This window comes from Pinus tabuliformis, chromosome 7, assembly GCF_031772625.1.
Source record: "Pinus tabuliformis cultivar Carrire ecotype Pingquan chromosome 7, CPIR1, whole genome shotgun sequence".
In the NCBI taxonomy this organism is placed as follows: domain Eukaryota; kingdom Viridiplantae; phylum Streptophyta; class Pinopsida; order Pinales; family Pinaceae; genus Pinus; species Pinus tabuliformis.
Window position 1 is genome coordinate 1,209,340,683 of NC_142293.1, and position 23,647 is coordinate 1,209,364,329.

Consider the following 23,647-nt stretch of genomic DNA (forward strand, 5'->3'; position numbering starts at 1 on the left):
AAACTGCTTCCTCTAAACAACCTTCTAGCTTCTCGATGTAAATGTCAAATAAGGTAGGGGAGAGGGGGAAACCTTGTTTAACTTCGATATTACGCTTAATATCTTTTGACCACCCCTCATTACTCTTTAACTTGGAAATTACATTCTCGTATAACCTTATAGTGACAACTCTCAACTTGAAAGGAACCATTAGCTCTTCTAATCTATTCCATAGGTTGTTTCTAGGAACTATATTGAAAGCCTTTCTAAAGTCCACAAAGCAACAAAGGAGATTGGATTTATCATTGGGGCATTCCTCCACAATTATCCTAAGCATAACGAGCTGGTCCATTGTTGAGTGTTGCCTTATAAAACCCGCTTGGCCTTTAGCCCGCTTACCTTCACTTTCAAGCCATATGCTCAACTTCTTTTCCAAAATAATACAATATAACTTTGCTAAGAGAGCATTGATCATAATTTTCCAATAATTAGAGGGTTTATTTGTATCCCCACTTTTAAAAATAGGGATAATGAGGCTTTGAGTCCATGGTTTAGGGAACCCTTGCTTGACCGCTTCATTGAAAAGCTTGTGTATGTGGGGGATGAGGACATGACCTCCAATTTTTATGATTTCCCCCTGGTAACCTTCAATGTCCTTAGCTTTCCCATTTTCCAAGCGTTTAACCCAAAAATCAATGTCTTCTAATGAGAAAAATTCTTTCGTTGTGAGCAGGGTTTCAAATTTGTCCATGACACTTAAAGATTCATAAAGCTTTTTAAGATAGGAATTCTAGTCATGTAAAGCAATTTTATTATTATCTTTAGTTTTTCTAGTTAGAATCTGCCTCCAGAATTTCTTAGGAGCTACCTTAGGGAGGTGTAAGAAATTCTCATCTTTTATGAATATACTGCATATTTTTCCTTTTGGTTAGGGTTTTGTATATTTTTATCTTCCCAATTTTAAGAGATTCATCAACAACTTTCTTAATTGATCTCCTCGGACTTTTACAATCCTTGTCATACCATGGGTTGGTTTTGTTATTTCTTTTATTACTTGAAACTTCAATTGAGACCTTGTTAATAGAATATGAGAGGGTTGTAGTAAAATTATGATAGAGGTTTTTTATGTTGTCTATACTAGATAAAGGAAGCAAAATAGTTTCTAATTCATTTAGAAAGAGATCATTATTATTTCTACCAAAGATCAAGTTCTTTTGGCTATAAGGATTATCTTTTATGGGATCTCTATGCATGACAAAATTGAGAGTTATAAGTAAAGGCCTATGACCATAGTCAAGCGCGTGGCCGTTTAAGATGTTAAATTTTATTATTTCGTTGTATAAAGGGAGATCGGCAATAACATAGTCTACCACATTGCTACCAAGCCCATGGATTCACGTCATCTCGCTAGAATTGGGCCACTTCTTTAGACCGTTGCAACTTATGAGATCTTGAGCACTACAAACCTTAACTAGCTCCGACCCAAACAAATTCTCCCTGAGGTCTTCAAAGCTCCTTTTGTACTGGCTAGCCAGAGTAAGGTCTTCGTCTAAACAAACAAGATTAGGGTTGGAATGATTTCTTAGAAGAATAGCTTGGTTGCTTGAAGTTTGAGCATTAAAGTCACCCATTAAAAGGATATTACCTCCATTCCTTAGGTTAGAAATATCATTCTCTAAACCATTGTAAGGACTATTTTTATCTAGATTCTTTTTCTTATAGAAGTTAGAATTGATGGAGGGGAAATAATAGATAACTATGTAGATATTTTATTGTTTTTCATTTTTCAATTTAAATATTTCATATTTCAATATTTTCTGTATTCAAGCTTCTGTGATCCATAATGAATTAAATAAAGTCTTTCGGTAGAAATCACATGAGATAATTTTTTGGCCTACGTGTTTCGAACCAACAAGTATGGTTTATCACAGGTAGACCATGGCAAAGGCTTAAATAGAGAGCAATATAGAGAGATAATTTCAAGTAACAACTATATTTGAACAATAATGTTTAAATCATAATATTAATTTATTAATATATTAAAAACAAATATTATTATTAACGGCTATATTAAACGACTAGTTTTTGAAAAAAATTATTTAAATAATAATATTCTTTTATTAATTTATTAAATATATTAATAGTTAATTTCTAAATTAAATGGCCAGTTTTTGAAAAATAATATTTAAATAATGATATTATTTCATTAATTTATTAAAAATTTTGAAAAAATATTTAAATAATGATATTATTTCATTAATTTATTAAAAATATTAATAGGTAAAGGCTATATCAAATGGTTAGTTTTTGAAAAATAATATTTAAATAAATTTATTAAAACCAAATATTACTAGTTCTTGGAAAATAATAATTAAATAATGATATTAGTATATTGATTTATTAATTTATTAAAATATTAATGACTAGTTTTTGGAAAATATTATTTAAATTAATTTATTAAAACCAAATATGAAAAATAATATTTAAACTGTGATATTGGTTTATTAATTTATTAAAAACAAATATTAATAAGTAACCATTATAGTTTTGAGAATAAATAAATAAATAATCAAAGTACAACTTTAAAGAAAGGGAGTCAAAAATTATAAAAACTAATCAAGACCCCACAAGATCATTTGATAAATAAAATAACTAACGGAAATAAAATGAAATAAATTAAAAATAATTAGTAAAAAAATAAATAAAATAAAACAAAAATATACACAAGGCAAAATAAATAAATAAATAAATAAAAATAAATAAATAAATAAAATAAAATAAAAAACAAACAAACGAAAACACACACACATATATCCAAAGAAAATAGTCAATATGGCGCTCAAGCCCATTAAACAAATAACAAAAATACTAAAAGGAGTTAAGAACGAATAGGATGTTAAATACATAAAAAACACAAAAGATCAAGAAAATAAACTCTAATGAAGAATAAATCAACAACAAATACTATAAAAAAGATGCCAATACCTACATTATAAAAAAAAAAACTACGAGGAGGACAAGATGGGACCCAACTGCTACTAATATTCCAACCATAATCTCTATTCAAATTATTGGGTATTTTTTCAATTTCTACGGCCTCCCTCAATTTACGATGATGAAAATGACTAACCATAGCAACAACCTGGGCCTCCTCAATGCAGATGTGATGCTTAGATTTATGTGCATGTTCCACCAAAGCATGTGATGCTTAGATTTACTGCCATGGTCTGCTTCTTCATCTCGTGTTGATGATGAACCACACTTGTTGGTTCGAAAAGCGGCCAAAAATTCTCTCATGTGATTTGTACAAAAAGACTTTGTTTATTTCAATATTTATTTCATATTTTTTATATTAAACTATTTTGTATTGAAATATATAAATGTTAGTATTTCATAATTAATGTTTTGTATTTAAATGTTAATAATTTACCCCCAAGCATTTATATTTAAATGTTTATATCTTCATGTTTAAATCTCTATGTTTAAGTTTTTAAATATTTTTGTTTTAAATGTTTATTAATGTTTAACATTTCACGATTAAAGTTTAACCTAATTTAATGTATTAATATTTAATGTTTTATAGTTTTAGTTAATGTTTAATAATTTTTAATTTTATTAATATTTATATTTATAAATGTCTAATGTCTATTGTTTAATAATGTTTAATGTTTAATATTGTTTAACGTTAATGTTTTTCAATAGTTATTAATATTTAACATTTAACATTTAATGGTTAATAATATTTAATAATTTTTAATGTTTTAAGTTTTTAATCTTCAATGTTTATTATTTAATGTTTAATGTTATTAATGTTCAATATTTAATGTTAATTAAATATTATATTAATGTTTAATGTTTATTATTTAGTGTTTAAGTTTAATATCTATTTGCATAGTTCTGTCAATGTTTAATGTTTTTTTCTGTGTGTGTTTTTGCAGCATTGACATTGCTACCCGACATTGTCGCGGGGTTAAATTTATTTTTTATTTGCTCAAAATTATTTTTCGCTACAAGACTTCATTCTTGATTGCCTCAGCCATCGATATATGACTCAGATAAAGCATATTCCCGATTAATCAGATGAAGCATATTCCCTCCCAACTCAATCGCTGCAATCCAAATATTAAAAAAATATAAGTCAACATAAATTCATCCACGTAAGATTGAAATAAAAATGCCTATCAACAAAATATATATACTTTTTCAAATTATATTTAAATTTTCTGAAAAATTAACTATAAAATAAAGCACATAATTAAACCTCTGGAAATTTCAAACAAACTTTACACATTCATATATATATACATATATATACAAACTTTACGCTAAGTATATAGACAAACTTTACATTAATTCAATTACAATAGCATTCAAGGTTCAGTATATGAAAGTGGGAGGCAAATGAAGATTGTGGCCCACAAATGGCACAGTTCGAGTGTCGGCAATGGAAAAACCTTATGTACGGCCCACCACTGACTACACTTTCGCATTCAAACATTCAGAAAAGGATTGTAATGGAAACACAAAGTGCATTCCAAGGGGTCCACCTTACCGAAAATCCACTAATTGTAAAGCATATAATCCCTGATGGCATCACCTATAAGAAGACAGCACACGATGACATGATTTGGACTTGCCTGCTCTTCAATGTGTAAAGTTTCAGTGATTAAATTAAAATTTAGACCAATGTACTACAGGGCAGTATGGTCCCTATGGTCGTTGCCCTGCCAAGTGGGTTTGGAAAAAAAGAACCCCTGCTTTGACGGGAACTAATAAGACTGTAGATGCATGATGATAAACTTCATATAAAATAAACTTATTTCCTTTCACTTATTGCTTTGCGCAGTTAAACTAGTTATTTGTTTATAATATTTAAATTAATAAGACTGCATATATGGACGATGATGGCATGAATCTGTCTTTCCCATATCGTACTGCAGAATTATTAAAAGCACAACAACGCAATGGTCGACCAGGTACATACATACAGGTACCCCTTCATGTGTCTCTAGCCATGCACTCTTGTAATTATACACGCAAAGCTTAGGCAGTGTCTATTTTGGGTATCAAGCCATCTACTATTGTAATGATACACAAAAGGTTAGGCGAGAGTCTATTTTGGGTATCAATATTAAGGGGTTCCATGCACGGTCACTAACTAACTTAAAAACTATGAAATGATAATAAACTACGTTGTTGTCATTTCCATTGTGTATCCACGGCAAAGAAGCAAAGTCTAGGCCAAATGGCATCACCATCATTACTATCACGTTTTTATCATAGCAAAGTTTATGTTAGATGCCATTACCATCCTTAAACTACGTGGTTGTCATTACCAGCATTAAAGTAAGTGGTTGCCAAGATGAAAAGTCACAATGTAAAGAGCATGGTTTATGGAAAATAAATTATTATTATTATTTCATATATTAATTAATAATATAATTTATTGAACTTGATATACTCCATATTTAAAAAAATCAAACATGTGAAAAGCACATATATAGTTCAAACCTCAAGAAAATTCAAAAGCATATATATATATTCACAAAGTTTACACTCATTCAACAACGAATAGTATTCAAAATTCAGTTTATTAAAGTGTGAAAGATTGTGACCCACAAATACCACAAGTGGAGCGTCGGCAATAGCAAAACTTTATGTATGGCTCCACCACTTACTACACTTTCGCATTCCAACCTTGAAAAAAGAAAAGAAAGAAGATTGTAATTGAAACACAAAGTCCAATCTCCGGGATCCACCTTATCAAAAAATCCACGTAATTGTAACATATAAGCCATTCCATTCCATGAGAAACACCTTACCACAATCCTCCTTCTATGTGGATATATCTAGAGCCTACTTGAAACACTAAGTGCATTCCCTGGGTTCCACTTTATCAAAGATCCACGTAATTGTAAAACATATAAAATCCATTCCGTGGGATACACCTTACCGAAATCTTCCTTTTATGTGAACCTATGTGGAGCTCACTTTTACTTTTTCTAAAATATTTGGTTAACATTGCACGTGGATGGCATCAAGTAAAAGAAGAAGATACCACATTATACACATGATATCCACCTGCCCTGCCTCCCGCACTCCTATAAATACAGCTATTTGCCTCGCTGCTTTGGCACGACGCTCTCTACTCTTCATTCAAACTTTGAAACTTACTGTGTTTTCTAACCAGAGAAAGGAGATCAATAATGGCGGGCAAGGGAGTTGGCACTCGGCTCAGTGCTCTTTTTCTGGTTGTGCTGCTCGTCGTAAGCATTGGTATTTGTTCCTTCTCCTTCATCATTGGAATCAATGATATCTATATCTGTATATATAGACACATTGACTGACTGTTGTAACATTTGTTGTTGAAATGTTGGGTGAATAATGTGTAATGTGATGTGATGCAGGGATGATGGAGGTTCAAGTTGCAGAGGGTCGTATGTGCAAAACCCCAAGCGGCAAGTTCAAAGGGTATTGCGTCAGCAGCACCAATTGCAAAAATGTTTGCCGTACTGAAGGATTTCCAACGGGAAGCTGCGATTTCCACGTGGCAAGCAGAAAATGCTACTGCTACAAGCCTTGTCCTTGATCTCCAACGGTTGCCACTGCAACAATAAAATAATAATCATAGTTACAACCGCTAATACCATATCGGCTACTGCTATTCCTGCTGCTCTACTCTTCTCTGCTGTGTGGACTTCATTATTATAATATAATATAGTACTGAACTGTCATGGTGTTGTTGGTATTTTTCAGTTTGTATTTTCAAGTAATTTGAGAATAAATATTCCATGTTTTGACGGTTGATGTCCAGATCAGCTATCCTTGCTGTTCTACTCTTCTCTGCGGTGTGAACTTTATTATTATAATTTAATATAGTAGTAATATAGTAATATCTATTTTTAAAGTCACAACTAAAGTTAGATACTAAATTGATGTATAAGACCTTTTTGTTTGTCTAACCTTTTCTTTTGTACTATTTTTTCTTTTACACCCATGTATGGATAAATATATCTTAATGGTACTTATCCATATATGGTAAATGTAGGATGAAAGACCTCTTACCACAGACAGACTTAATTCTGAACGTACTTGCGGATTCTTTAGGATCAAAGTTGAACATCTTTTTTTTCCGTATGAACATCTATATCTAGCACATGTTAGATATAGCACTTGAAATGGTATATGAAAAAGCAAAGGAATCTATGACTTATGTCCCATATTTTTCCGAGAACCGAATTCATATCAATATGATCAATTCAATTCGGAACCATCTGATAAAACAAGGACTCTTTCTATTCCTACTAAGAAAGAGAAGAGAGAGAATTAAGGAATTCCGGAATTTGGATTCAAATGTGGAAGGAAAGAAGTGACGAAATATCCATGAATGGGATTGTGGCGTGTATAGTTTAGTGATACAGGTGGGTTTTATTCATTACATTATCAACCTAAATAGTTAAAGGATATTTGGATGGATCTCTGATCCATCCAAAGCTCTATCTATCTATAACTAAGGGCCCGATACAACCATTAGAGTCAGAACAGTGAGCTGAGCAATAACTTCTAGATCCATTTGTTTTCTTTCACCCTCCATCGATTGAATGTATGAATAAAGTATTGTCGGGATCAATCACTTTTCTTCTATACCCATTGGTGTAGTTTCGATCACGAACCTATGGCCTTGAGCAACTGATATCTAACATGGTGTTGTTGGTATTTTTCAGTTTGTATTTCAAGTAATTTGAGAATAAATATTCCATGGTGTTGTTGGTATTTTTCGGTTTGTATTTTCAAGTAATTTGAGAATAAATATTCCATGTTTTGACGGTTGTTGTCCAGATCAGCGATCCTTGTGTGAACTTCATTATTATAATATGTGTGAACTTTATTATTATAATATAATATAGTAGTAATAATAATAGTAATATCTATTTTTAAGGTCACAGCCAAAGTTAGATACTAAATTGTTGTAGGAGACCTTTTTGTTTGTGGGACAAGGACCCACGTCCGTGTAGTGATTTTACTGCTAAGACTATGAAGGCATACATACTCTACCCCCTCTGGTTTTGAATCTGTGACCTCCTAGGATGAAACACATGCTCTTAACCATTAGACCCACTCAAGTTGTATGGCCCACTCAAACTGTATTGTCATGATATTGTTGTTAATATTGTTCAGCTTATATTTTCAAGTAATTTGAGAATAAATATTACATTGATATCGTTATCTTCTGTTCGAAAACAATAAATGTATGTTAGAAACAAATACCAAATACAAACTAAAATCATCGAGCAGCCATTTCACCTATCAAGTGCAAATTACCAGAGCCATTATAAATAAGGGCACGGTCATCTTGCCAATTTTATTCGTACCGCAATAAGCCAATGTAGAATTATTAGAAACACAGTAAGACAATAATCTGAGTTATTAGAAACACAGTAAGACAATAATCTTTACCACCGTTGTAAATGATAAAGAAAAAAAAAAAGATAAGATAACTTTGGCACAGTAAGAACCACGAATTACCGGCAGAAATCTCACCGAACAAAACTCAAAAGTGACTCATGGACCCAACCCACATATCGACTAAAAAAAGAGTTTACGCCATGGGGTCGTAATGGGACACCACCACTTGCCCCCACGCTAGGACATGCAAACAGTGCTTTTGATCCTGTATCATCACCACTCCATCTTATTATCTCCACTTTACAAATTTTTTCAGTTCAGATTATTTTTGTGAAAAAGAAATTCAATATCAAAAATAGTGAGCTAAGTGAAAGTTATATTATTTAGATTACATGGACTATAAGCAAAGGCATGGTTTAAAATGAATGTTTTTTTGGGTTATGGATTATAAGTTTATTATATTCTTATTAAAAGTATGTCTAATTAAGATTTATGTTTATTATTAACTTTTTGAAGAAAATGATTTATTTGCTATATTTTTTTTTTCACTTTTAGTAAAATTCAAACATTTCAGAAATACTTTAAGAAAAGAGTCTTTATGATGCACTTACAATCAACCCAGACTCCAATGCTTCTCTAAGGCTATAGGGAAAATAACTCGAACTATAAACACTCAAAAGGATTTACCTTGAATTTGAACATCATATAAGTTTCTTTCACAATATGCAACAGCCAGAAGAAGAAGAAAAAAAAAAAAAAATCAATTTGAATATCATATACAATTATTTTACATAAAAAAAAGTAGAAACTGATAAGAACGAACAATTGCAGAGATAGAATCAGTGCCCTTGTCATGACTTTCAAAAAAATTTGCAACACCTAATTTTTATTCAACAAAATTGTAATTATTGAACCAAAGAATTAGTTCTTTAAAAAATTGATCTACACAAACTACTTGCACAAATCAATTTCAGTTTTCCCAAAGTTAAAGTAAAGCACCTTAGAGTAAATTATGAATAATAGTTATTTTGACAAAGTACCTATTTGAGCCACCTAAATAAAACAACCAACATTGTCACCTCCAATTCTACCCTTTAATAATTTAAACAATATATTAAAAAAATTAAACAATCATATAAATAGCACCATACCTAAAAAAGTTACAATAAATATACTAACCAATAAAATATAAAAATAAATAGAGTGTAAATTAAAAATAAATTAATTACACTCAAGGTGTTCTCTTTTGAAACAGAACATCACCGACTTTCGTCTACCTTTTCATTTTCTAAGGTTGATTAGAAAAACAGTTGTCATTGTTTTTGAGGGTTGATTTGACTCCATTTTAATATGCGGGCAATGTTGAGTCGAGACGACTACACTCAGTGAGAGAATATTATGCAATTGATGCCACATCCAACGTTTCCCAACAAGAAAACTGGCCTCTCCTCTGCACAATTAATTGATGCCACTTCCAACGTTTCCCCACACGAAAACTGGCCTCTCGTCAGTGCAGTTAACATGCCCAATAGCACTTTCCCCATCTTCGTGAATCAAATAAAACTACAAACATTCCAGAGCCCTTTCAAATTACTCTGTACCTTGAGACCCTCTCTCAAAATCTCCAATTTATGCAAATGGGTCCAGTGATTAAATTTGTAAACCTAATTTAATATTTGCAAGCACTGAAGTTGTGCCTACATAGAAACAAAATTACATGATTAAACCAAGACATAGAATTATTCACCTCAATAGTTATTGGTACCAACATTTTTAAGATCACAAGTTATTCTAAGTTAATAACGGGATTTGCCTATTGTTTGCAATATTGAAATAATCCCAATGATAGCGATTCAAGAGAATAATAAAGTTTCCTTGGTTTGAAATATTGAAATACTCAAGTGATATAGGTTTTTAGAAAATAATAAACTTTGGGTAATCCATATATAAATGTGAACTTATTGTGATACTTTATCTGCATAAATTTAGAATCGTTGCACTTTTGGAAATATTTTGTAGCATTAGCATTTGAAAATGAGAAAGGGAAGAGTCAGTGCAAACAATAGCCAGAGGTATATGTCCAGTTCTGTAACCTCATAAATATACCAGTTCTGTAACCTCATAAATATAGCCAGAAGTACTATTCAGCCGATCAAAGACTCTGCTCTGTAATTGATTTTGTTTAATTTTTGTGTTACGTGCCTCTTTTCGTAGAACATTTTATGGAATGTCGAAAGAGAATTTGGCTTATCACACAGTTTAATTTATCATAATCATAATATTTCCTCATAGTCGAAGCCTTGAGTTTCACTGTGTTACCATTGTTTTGTTGAAATCCGCTGTAAGTATCATAATTGAGAGGTCGTGGCAAGAGTTTGTTTATTGAAATACACAAAAGGTGCCGCAAAGTTAGAGGTCATGGAAAGAGTCTGTTTATTCAATCCACAGTAGGTGCCTATAGCACACATTCACCATAAAAATGCAGAAGTTGTGTATGGTTTAGTTAGCTAATGGCGAATAGAACCTGGTAGGGACCTTCAAACTTTGATGATGAAAACTAAGTCGATACAGAACTCGTGCAGCTGGCTCGTTGCATTCACGCTCTCGATAATGGCCACTGTTGTTCATCATTCTCTGTTTTCTACCTTGTTTTCTTTTTGGCAACTCTGTATTTCACCGATTCATCTCCATAATTATTTGGCGGTTCTTAATTTCTGAAATTGTGGAATGATTGACCAGATTTGAAGAAAACTGGCACTCGATAGTACCATAGGAATTTTATTCATCTGGGACTGATATTGGAGCCTTCTGGGCTTTGACAAACCTCCTGTGATTAATTTATGTTTCAAAACAAAATTTGAAGTTCTCAATATCTTGTTTAGAAATTTAAAAGTGGTCTTGTGTATGCTTCATTTTTAAATTAATTAAGCAACAATGTTGTGAGGGCTCATAGAACTGGTATTTCAGTATTTGTTTTAAACTCTAAGATGTTGGAGTTCTGAATTTTATTATTATTGTCAATATAGAAAATTTAGTGTATGTTTTGGACAGTATGATAAGTCTACTCTGTAGTGATTCAACAGAGTTACACACTGTTAGGCGGGTTGACATTTCTGTATTTGTACTCAAATCCTTTTGTTTTGAAAGAATTTCCATTTCTTAACTGTGTTTGAAAGTTCTTTCCTTAGCTCCACAAATGAAAAGAGAGTTAGAATATCTATTTAAATCACAAAACAAAAAACATAAATGTGAAATCAAACTTGAATGGGATGGAATATACAAATCATTCATCTAGTTCTTTTGAGGTTGAAAATGGTAGGTTTTTTGATACCGTTGTTCAATGCTTGAGTTCTTGAGTTAATGGTATGCATCACATGGGAAGCCTGCATAATAGCAGAAATGTTTAACCATAGCCATGCGAGAGCTATGGCATGGATCAAGAACTATCCAACCCATGATCCCATTATGCAAGAAGAGCCAAATAGGGTGAAAAAATATCTGCAAAGTACGAATATCCACACACGTGTCTTTCTTTTATAGCAACAGGCAGTATAAACAATTCCAAAAAATACAAAGAACTTCAGAGAATACGAGTCAATTAAGATGCCCACAACAAATCACCCGTATTTTCTCACAAGGTAGAAGAAGGTGAAAGGATTTTGTTTGTTATTTTTAGCGCACACTGAGATCGACGATGTTCTCGAGGCTTTTGCTACGCAATAGAAATTCCTATGAATTATAGACACATGTTTTTTCTTAAAATATGTGACCATCAAGGAGGAAGGGTTGGTTCTAGGACATGTAGCAGATGTATCTAACTTCTTTTCTGTTTCATTTGTTTTTTTAGGTTTCATATTTCGATGTAAATCGTAAAGGTGCCAATTTGAACATTAGTTCCATAGATTAATGGGATTTCTTGATCATGATTTTGCCAATTTGAACACTAGTTCCATTTAATGGGATTTCATGATCATGATTTTTATGGGAGGGTAAGTCATTGGATGCTTTAAAGTCACTAATGTTTTTCCAGAAATCAATTACAAATTAATATGAATATTTAATACAAATTGGATGGTGAATATTTAATATAAATTGGATGGTATTGAATGGATAACTCGTCAAAAATATTGTTTTAGTGATTCTTATTTGAGAGTTTTACAGAATTAGAGAAGGTTATATGCAGTGAAATGACATTGAAAAGTTTCCATGTTTATTTATGCACTTTTTTGAAGTGACTATATAAGTCATTGAAATAGATTGTAATCAGGTTTAAATATCACAATCTCTTATTTTGTTTGATGAAAGATCTTTCTATTTGGAATTTTACATTCTCATATTTTATCAAGACATTTTACAATAGTTTTATTTTAAATTATGTATAGTATTGAACTAATAATATATTTTTTTTACTATTTAATAATGGATGAAATTATTGGTGGTGTTACATTCAATTTAAATAATCAATTTCACTATTTTGAGATAAAATAGTACACACTCAAAAATATTCTATTATATTGCATCAAGGAAATTACACACATATTTATACAAGCAAAAGTCTCAAGATAGGAATTCTATCTTAGATGTACAGTAGTGTGGTTGAGAGATTCTCTCAATGACACACTAAACTAGGAGAAACTATATTCTAGCTAATTCCTATTATGTAGGAACAAACTCCTCAAATGGAGAATTACAACTATAGACAAGTAGGAATTAATTATTTCTAACTCCCCCCCTTAATGACTACTTGTCATGATAGTGATTCACAAAGTCTGGTTGTGGTCAAACTGCATATATGTACCTGCAAATCCACCACCATCAGGCGAATTGCATGTACAGAACTTCCAAAAACAAAGAGAGATCAGTGCCTTTCTAAGCCAAATATTCATGTCCAAATAACAATTGCAAATAGTTGCACTGATTGCGCCTTTCGACGCAACTGTCAGATAGAAAAGTGCGCCAACCCTATTGTGCTCAGACACACCAATATCTGAGACCGTGAGCCAGGTGTTACTGCAGTCCACCTGCTCCTACGAGCACAAAGCTCTCGTGTACACATTAGCCACTCAGGCAATATGCCACCACCGGGCAAGTCCGATCTGCCACCAACGGGCAAATCCGGAACTTAAATGTGCCACCTCTCGGCAAGTCCGATCTACCACCACTGGGCAAATCCGGAACTTAAATGTGCCACACCTGGGCAAATCCTGTAGCCACTAAGGCTCTATGGATGGTTTCTGGCTCACCACCAACCAGCCACAAAGGCAATCCATTACAAAGTGGTTTTAAGATCACCACGAACTTTCAAATACCTTTAAAAGGCTTACATTTCATTCAACATTTTGGAGTTTCTGGGTACATACAATGACCATTACAACAACTGGACTTGTTTATAACATGCTAGGGAGTCTATTCCACAAACCACACTAACTCAAACAAACATCTATTTTGTTGTCCACCATAAACGTTGTTGCTGCTACTTTACCTCATCTGTTCATTGTTCACATCTTGGGCATCCTTGTCTGTTCAAATAACTTCTTGGAACTCCATGCTTAACCTGTCATTCATTAGAGTTGCAAATTCTAACAAAATAACTTTGCTTGCATTGAGTTAGCTAGGCTCAATAAGGCTCAATAATATTTAAACATGATTCCAAGGAAATACAACATAAAATATTCAAATTTAATTTCTCTATCTCTGCCCAAAGATGATTATTTCCCAAACATAACAACAACTATTTAGAGTCTAGAACACTGCTCGTTCTACGACATGCCAGATTTGTGCCTAGCTTCCATTGCCATCAAGGTAACTGCCATGAATACTCTTGCACAGCTCGATCTATGGTTCCAAACCACATGAATCCTTACCTCAGATCTCTGATGTTGTGCAACAAAGTACAAAGGTTGTAGGAGTGACTCACTCATTCTAGCTTCACTACACCAATTTTATTCAAACAAAAAATGATGAATGCATCAGTGATGAAGAATCGACCTAGGCACAAAAGGTCTTCTCTTCATAGGCACGAATAGGCCGCTCCAAACTTCAGCTCACCAAAACACCGCCCACACTGTTGTTTTGGGTAGATCTAAGATCAAATACTGCATGTTGTCTTCGATCTAATCCCTGTCAGATTGCTGACAACATATATCTCCATGCCACTTCACAAACAGGAAGCAGCTGACCTCCTACAGATACGATGACCAGACATCGACTCCTCCAAACCTTATCACTGACTCTAGCAACCCCTATTATGTGATCGAATAACAACACACCTTGCACACAGCTCCATGACATAGCTCAACTCGATTCCTCTCGAATCAGCTCCATGGGAATTTGAACAGATCAATCCTTTCCTCAACGTTGAATTCACCCACGCTAGCCATCACACCATTTGGCTCGCGAATTATATCCGGAACTGGTTAAATTGCACCTTGCTACACGAAGTCAATAATACACACTCTTTGCATGGTTTTTCACTACCTCGACATTATTAACAATCCACCCTGGTTGCCTCAACCTTTAATCTGCAACTTCAACTTCAACTTTGTTAATGCACCCAATAGTTGTAGCAACAAACTCAGCCTTTTCTTCTGCCGACATTTCAATGGCAACGGGAGATTCTTCAACCTTTTCTTCAACGGCCGTAGCCTTGGCGGGAGGTTGAGCGACAGTCTCTTCCTTAGCTAGCTTGGCTTCTTCAGCCGCCAAGCAGATTCCTCCTTGGGTTTTTCCACTTCCTCGGATTCCACCGGGGCTGATGGCTCCGATGCAGGCAGCGTTACAGTCCATGTTCACGTGATTGGAATTGAATTGCAATGAATCAAATTGAATAAAATAGTGAACTAGACAAACAACCACGTAGACCCACATGACGCAACTAACAACGCCCTTTCCGCTAGATCCACACACAGATCCAGAAAACACACAGATCCATGGCACCACAGATCTATTAGCTCGTACTGTTAGCAAGCCGCTCACCAGAAGCTAGAACAACACCTGAAAACAACTTCAGATCCACTTTCTACGCTCTGCGTGATTTCTCTAAACACACGTCATTTTCTATCCCCGCTCAGCAGGGCGACGCATCACAGGCTTAACCCATAGCTGAATCGCACATGGACAAACAAAACACATCCCTGCAAGATCCATCGATATGCAGGATCCACACTAGTAGATCCACCTGCACACATACCCGCCTGAACACTTACCAATGCCACCGGCTCAACCACGCTGCACTGTTAGCTTAACTACTCAGCAGTCGCAGGCTCTCAAATCGACAACCATTATAACTCGCCATCCATCGACAACAGATACCAAATAAGGCACCAGCAATGCCCTCCTAGCAAACAAGGCTCAAATAATGCCTTCCGCGTAGCCTCCACACCACTTGACCACGCTGCTTCTCCACCACATTGCTTCTGCAACCTCAACGGCCACCACTGCTGCAGATCTCACCAACCACCATTAGTGGCCTCCATTTGCCACTGCTGCAGATCTCACTGGCTACCTAAGAAGCCTTCACTTCATTATGACGATCTTCGATCTCACCACTTCGTCACCCACGATCTCTAAACCCACTGCTGTAGTGCGATCTCAAACCCCTAACTGCAACAGTCTACCAACCTTTAATCCAATGCACAAGTAAACTCTCTGCTCATCGATCTCCACAGAGATCCAACCTGCACGCAGTACACCAACAAATTGCAACTTCGCAGAACCATGCAGCAATGAAAATGCACCTCCTCCTTCACGGCGCAACACTCCAAAAAAGAATGTCGACCTTGAATCCACCAGAACCATGTAGATCCAGCTGCGCTACACTAGAATGAATCGTCGACTCCAAATCGCATCTTGTTGCGACCTACTCCAAGCGTACGAAGGACAATGCCTCCATAGTCAACACACCAGATTCACAAGGCCGCCGACTCAACTATGTTGTACCGCCAGCTCAACTCATCTACTGGCTCTTGATCGGATCTCTCTCTCAACTAGCAGACACACCATGGCTACAGATCACCAGATCCACGACATCGTTCCACAACTCCTCTTCAGGTTATCCATTTCAGTCTCTGCAACTCCTCCACAAATCCGGCAACAGAGATACCACAATGCCAAGCTAACAGGAATGCTACCACTGTAGCCACGTTTACTCGGCCTCAACTGTGAAGGCACCACTTCAATCCACGTGCATTCCTTTACGCAATCAGATCTCCTCTGCAACTTGTATCTATTCCACTATACTACCACAGATCACCTCGATGGACAAACAAACTTAACACTAATATAAATGATTTATTTTCCTATGCCCAGGAAGGGCCAGAGGCCCTTACGAGCTCTAAAGCTCTGATACCAAGATAAAATAGCACACACTCAAAAATATTCTATTATATTGCATCAAGGAAATTACACACATATTTATATAAGCAAAAGTCTCAAGATAGGAATTCTATCTTAGACGTACAGTAGTGTGGTTGAGAGATTCTCTCAACCACACATTAAACTAGGAGAAACTATATTCTAGCTAATTCCTATTATGTAGGAACAAACTCCTCAAATGGAGAATTACAACTATAGATAAATAGGAATTAATTCTTTCTAACTTTTTGGCATATCCAAGGAAATATAATCTCAAGAGAATTATAATTCACGGAAAAGTATGGAGGGGAATTTCAGATTACACACAAGGAGGCTCTTAAGTGTCCATTTTAATAGATGAAGTTTGTGTTAGATATAGCTTTGAGATGCATTTCTCTAGAATTTTCCTCAACTAATCATAATGGAGGGATATCTATAAGAAATAACTTAGATTCCTTACATTTAGATCTTGTCACAAATTTTTCATCACAATGATAATAGACATTGAGAAGTTGATGTTCTAATGCTTATGTTGGGGTTAACTTGTTGGTTGAAAACATATGTCTCCAGTGTGTTTTTATTGTTGAGTTGTAGAACCAAATTAAAGATAAGTTTCAACCTTTATTTCTTTCTTAGATTAAGCTATCACGAAGAATTTATGTTTTGTTTTCCATTAAGCTAACATGAAGAATTTTTGGTTTAAGCTTATAATAGAAATGAAAGTTTGCATGAATTGCCACTGTTTGTTTGGGAAATATTGGTATGTAAAATTGTGAAAATCTTGATTACTATTTTAAAACTCTACATTTTGATTATAATATTTAGATTTTTTTTTTGAGTCATTATTTTGAATGTAGTTAAATTGATTGAGTTGTAAATTTTATAAATAAAAATTTATGAGTATTTGTATCATTTAAATAATTTTTGAAATTATCTAACTGTTTTCCAATTCTAAAATTTAATTATGAACTTAGAATTTAGTTATGAGCATGTATTTAGCACTAAGTGCTATTTTTGACAAGATGATCTTCCCAAATATTCTATGCCTTCGGTGTATCTTTGCACCTTTAGAGGCAATTGCTAATAATAACGAATTTATAAAAAATAAAACTTTTTGAACATTAAACAAGTTGTTCCACCATAATCATACATGTTATTCAACAATAATCATACGTTGTGCATGCCTTTTGTCATGCAATGCCTATTTCCAACTCTATAGGTTTATTAATTAACCGTAAAGACAGTTTTGGGAAGGACTTCAAACTCTATCGTACAAGCACGCTAACACACCTCGTATATTTCTCGACAAGAACTTTCCAGTTAAAGGTTTTGGGAGTGACCTTCATCATCCATGGCATGGATAATGGTATATGTATACATGATGGTTCGGATTGCCATGCATCTGGAGGCCCATCTGAGATTTGACGACCTATGCATGCATGTTACGAATTTGTATTTATATTTATCGCTTGAAATTTGAATTTATATTTACCGCTTGAAATTTTAAATTATTATTACCGCTCAGCCAAGCTTCCGCGGGAGTGTAAAACATATGTTCCAGATCATCAGTGTTTGCAGCTGCCTTCACATTTTGTGGTGCAAATAGCATTCGTCCAGGTCCATGGTTTTACCGCCAGATCTCTGATACCACACCTTGGGCTTCCCGCTCGGCCCCATCAACAACATTACTCTCTTCAAAAGTGTTGTGCAGCGCATGAAACCATTGTAACATAAACGTGGACACTCAGTGCATTAATAAACCTATAGGGGTTAAAATAGGCATTACTGCAGATTGAGTGCCATCCAGCTCATTCTTTGCAGACTGCGATATTCACCGCCATTTGCCTATGTTTCTTTATCTATAAAAATAGGGGTTCCCGCAATTACCACCATGACTAAATTTATCTGATAGCATTGAATGAAGAAGAGCATGATTTGTAGATAGGTTTTTTGTGTGACACTCGTGCAGGCAAGTTTGTCTCATGAAGAATTTGCATTATATTAATAACATTAAGCAATCAATTTTGACAGAGAATAGTTGTATTTTGCAGGTGCGGTAGTAGGTTTATGCTTCGGGGACAATGCAATGCCAGTTACTGCAAACAAGTATGTTGTTAAAGTTGGGTTCTTGTTTTGTGTGTGTGAAGATTTTCTGGAATGGGTATAAGGATTTTTTACTATTTTTGCGGGGTTGTTGCTTAAATTTTAGTCGGTGTAAATATTTTGTTTAATGGATATACAGATTTTGAAGATTTTGTTCTTTGGGTCCATGAAATGCAGGTGCTGCTGGTAATACCACACACTGCCCAATGTTGTGTGATGGGCAGTGTGCGTTGGCTGGATGGGCGAACAGATGCCTTTAGTTCTGCCTTATATGCTACGGTAAATGTGACTGTGTTCCCCCTGGAACATACGGTTATCCTCCGGGGGACTGCAACTGCTACGCCAACTTGAAGAACTCCAAAGGCAGGCACAAATGTCCTTGAACTACTACTACATCACAATATTATGTTGCAAGCTCTGAATGTATTCATTCTCTGAACTCCCCAATTCGTTATGATGGTGGCGTTGCAAATAAAGTGTTTTTCTGTTTTGGAAATCCAGTTATTCTGGTACTGTCAAGGAGTCCTATTGTTGTCTCTATATAAAAAAAAATGGACATAACTTCAACTATTTGCGTTCAAAACAGTGAATAAAGGCACCTATTTGGATTTCACCTGGTTTTCTTGCCTTTGGGTTCTGACTTTACCTGTTTCTTTTCCTGTTATCCTTCTGTTTATCTTTACTTTGATCCTCAAACTCTTTGCTCCTACCTATCTTCAGCTATTTGTGAGGAAGAGAGTGGCAAGAAAAGTAAAAAGCATATTAAACAAGATGACCATAATGGAAGTGGGTAAACAGGATTGCAATGATTTACGTGAAGATTGTTTATTTTGAAAGTTATGGAAATATTTTGTGATAGTGGTTGAATTTGTTACACCAAAAAAATTTAAAATGATTATATAATAATTTTTAAAAAATTATATTAATAATCTAGTGAACTATACACATATAAATAAATCAAAACCAAAAAATTATATTAAATGTTTATATGAAACTTACATTGATAATCTCATAACCCATTTAAATAATTTAAATCTGTCATTTTAACAAAAATTTTTACTCCGTGAATTACGTTTCTCAATCAGTCAGATTTGACTTGAATTCACAGGGACAAAGTTAGAATAAGAGTTTATCAACTTTCCAAAATGAAGCTATGATGGTTTTAAATGATAAAATTTAAATAAAGGAATTATTATTATTAATTTATTGTTTTAAAGTACAAAATTTTATAATATAAAAAGTTATTAATTTTTATCGATATAGTTTTAAAGTTTCTGACATACATTATAAATAAAATGTGTCATTTAAGATACTTATCGATAATATATGATTTCTTCGACGGTAGGTTCTTTCTTCTATATTATTCCTTTTAATATAGAAATTGATAAACCACATATATAATTTTTTTTATGGTGTTAGCACTTGAAAAAAATGACATCAGAAAAAATACACATGTGACATATTTGTCATATATTTTGTATGATGAATGCTAGGTTGTTTTATACGCATTTCTATGTGCTAAGTATTACCCAAACTTCAATATGTTATCAATAAATATATTTATTCATTGATAAGAAATTCAATTTGAAGGAGATGTATTTATGGATAGAATTTCAATTTTAAATATGTAGTTGTTTGGAAAGGAAAAACGCGCCTAATAACTTTAGTAAATATTGTGGATATGAATTATATAATGTAAAATGTTTTAAATTTTATTATAGAAATTTGTGTTCTATTTGTTAATTTACAATGAAATAAATCTTGTATATGTACAATTTATAACACACACATGAGGCACTCGATATGGAAATTTGAATGAAAGGGAAAGTAATCATCTACAATCCTACAAAGTCTTTTTATAGATTCTCCAATATCTCCAAATATCACACCCTCTCTAAGACTCTAATTATTACTTAGAGAATTCTTTTAATAAAGTTCTTGTTCAAATATAACAAGCCAAAACTAATTCCTACTTTCTCTAACCAAATCCCAAATTTATCTACTTTATTCCTTAAACATAGAACTAAAATGACACTTGAATTAACCTCTTAGCAAATTCAATTTCTTCTAGACTATATCTAATTTAATAACTACAAATTCAAATGACTTAGGGAACCCAGCATCCCTTGAAATAAGTTACGGAACCAAATCCCTTAGTTAATGGGTTTTGATCTAAAGAGGTCAAAGGCGAGTTTAACTTGTGGATGCTTTTGCATCACACTCTCTTGGAAGAAAATAACTTTTCATCAACTCCTCAACACTGTTTCCATACTTGATGAGATCTTCTTCAATCACCCATGTAACATCTTCAACCGGTTGTTGCTTCCATTTGACTAGGTGTTGAAGCTACTCCTTACCTCTAGTTTACTTAACTACTTTTTGACCCAATATTGCTTCAATTTCCTTCTAAGCTTCTTTGAGCAGCTACTTCTTCCACTTATTCTTTTCGACTTCATCACCTACAAGTTATCTGCTAAAACACTATATGGTTCCTTGAAGGGGTATAGGTTTGGTACATTGAAAATTTTTGATATTCCAATGTCTCGAGGAAGATTACTCATAGGAATTGGCAGAAAATTTCCTCATAATTTTACATGGAATAATTTTCTTGAGCTTAAGTTTCTTATGTTTTCCCATAATAAACCTCTCCTTCCTCAAATATGCCATTATTGTGTCACCAACCTCAAATTCCAATTGCCTCCTTTTAATATGTACTCATTGTTTGTACTTGTTCTTATTTTCCTACAAATGTTGCATGACTCTTTCCTATAACTCGTGCATAATTACTGCATAATCCTCACCTTCTGCATTTTTGAGCTTCTACTTTCCCATATTCCTTAATTCTTACACTCCCCTTGTTGGAGTTTGTAGCTATGGTAGGTCTTCATAATTATTAGTTTAGTCATTGATGTATTTGTAAAGCATGTTCTTCATGCTATCATCGAAAGAGAAAAATATTTGACATGATCTTCATGTTGGTTTTTAAAAGAAGAAAATTTAAATTTTTATTAGTTAAATTTTTTGCTCCAAGAAGCCAAGTCAACCCTCGTCATAGTCAAGTTGACCCCAATCTTGATGGAACCCATTCAGAATAATAGATGATTATATAAGGACACTCATCCCCCCACATTTGACACATAACTCAGATCCCTTATGTGGGAGTACTTCAAACATTTTGAGGCAAAGAGAAGACATATTTGAGGTAGAGACAAGACATATCTCAAGCAAAATATTAGGTGAGTATGAGGCTATTTGAAGGATCGAATCTTTAAGGAAATACTCTATGGAAGAATCGAATATCTGAGGTAGAAAATATCTATGGAAGGACTTAATTTTGGTGGATCAAAAGGAAACAAAACTAAGCTTCTCTAGGCACAATATGAGGTTGAGATTATGCCCTAGAAAAGCAAACCAAACTGAAGTTCTTAGTAGCCATTGGACTTTACTAGGAGGCAGATGGAGCGGGTTTTATCAAGATTATTTTGTTGGTTAGATTGACCTTGTAATAACTAGGATGTTTAGGTGTGCCTCTTGTTGAAAATACTATTTTATTTAAGGAAAAGGTTGTTGGGTTTTTCCCCATGTGGGTTTTCCTAGGGTAAACTCTTGTGTACTTTGTGTGGTTTTCTCTTGATGATACTACTGTCATAAATATTATATTCTTTGACGTCTTATGTGTAATTTCTTAATAATGAAATAATGAATAAGAATGTGAAAAAAATATAAATCATTAGAAGTAATTATCAGTATAGAAGACCATACGAAAAATCAACATGGTATTAGAGCCATGGTGTAAGAGCAACCTTGAAAAGGGAATTTATCTTTGTTCCAAGAAATCCTAAATCAGGGCTTGATTTGTCAACTAGCACTAGAAACACACTTCAAATGAAGTTGATTTAGTACTCGAATCTTATCTCTCTATTCTAGATGAGTTTAGAAATAAATGCCACTGTGTAATTCATGCCTTAACTAGGGTCCATCTAGGTAATGAAAAGAAGGAGAAAAACTTTGTCTTTTCTTTTTCTATGTACAAAAGAATGCTAAAGTATTCAAACTTCAGATATTGAGACAAATCGAAAAGAAAATCTTAGGATCTACTAAATTAATTCAAATCACCTCAAATTGGAAGATGCCAAGGTCTTAGAGTTTGTAGACATAATTTTTTTTTGCAAAAAGGACGAAATTTCTTAGAACTAAATCTCAACAGACAAAAATACCTCTACACTGATTACAAGAGGGTCTGAAATAACTTAGTGGAATTTGCAATAGGTTGAAGCATAAAAAACCCCATTCCAAGCCTTAGACAAAATATGAAATAAAACTCAATTTTATTGCAGAAGGCTAAAAGGCCTCAAGGCTATTGGTAGAAGGACGAGTAGCCTCAGACATGGTCTCATAAATGTCATCGTTAATAGAAATGCCAATTTGTTTTGTTTGAAATCCTTCTGTGTAACACAAGGTCATGAATTTGACTAAGGAAGGTTATAATGCCAATCATTGATGCATACCTTGTTTGTCTGATGACATCTACTCATTAATAAGGAGAAGCCTTGGTACCATAAGTATAAAACATTGTGATGGAATACATATCATGATTGCGAGTGTTCTATAAATATAAGCTTCTATGTCTAAGGATGAGAAGTCTCAAGAACAACCCAAAAGAAGCTTGAAAAATATCCCTGTGTGAGATCAAGCCAACAAAGTCATCTATTACCTGTGAAGTCTAGTTTTAATACTGAAAGATTGGACTTATGTTTAATGACAAGTTTGAAGTGTTCTCCTTAAGGATATACCCATGATGCGATAT

At 33.8% G+C, this 23,647-nt stretch overlaps 1 protein-coding gene across 1 annotated transcript; it reads left to right on the top strand.

Moving 5' to 3' along the window:
• Positions 1–6,099: 6,099 nt before the first annotated feature.
• On the top strand, positions 6,100–6,792 carry LOC149251754 (defensin-2-like). Its single transcript, XM_089456577.1, has 2 exons — positions 6,100–6,255; positions 6,387–6,792. Exons 1-2 carry the CDS (start codon positions 6,186–6,188, stop codon positions 6,566–6,568), a joined length of 252 nt encoding a protein of 83 aa, XP_089312703.1. The 5' UTR covers positions 6,100–6,185; the 3' UTR covers positions 6,569–6,792.
• The last annotated feature ends 16,855 nt before the right edge of the window (positions 6,793–23,647 follow it).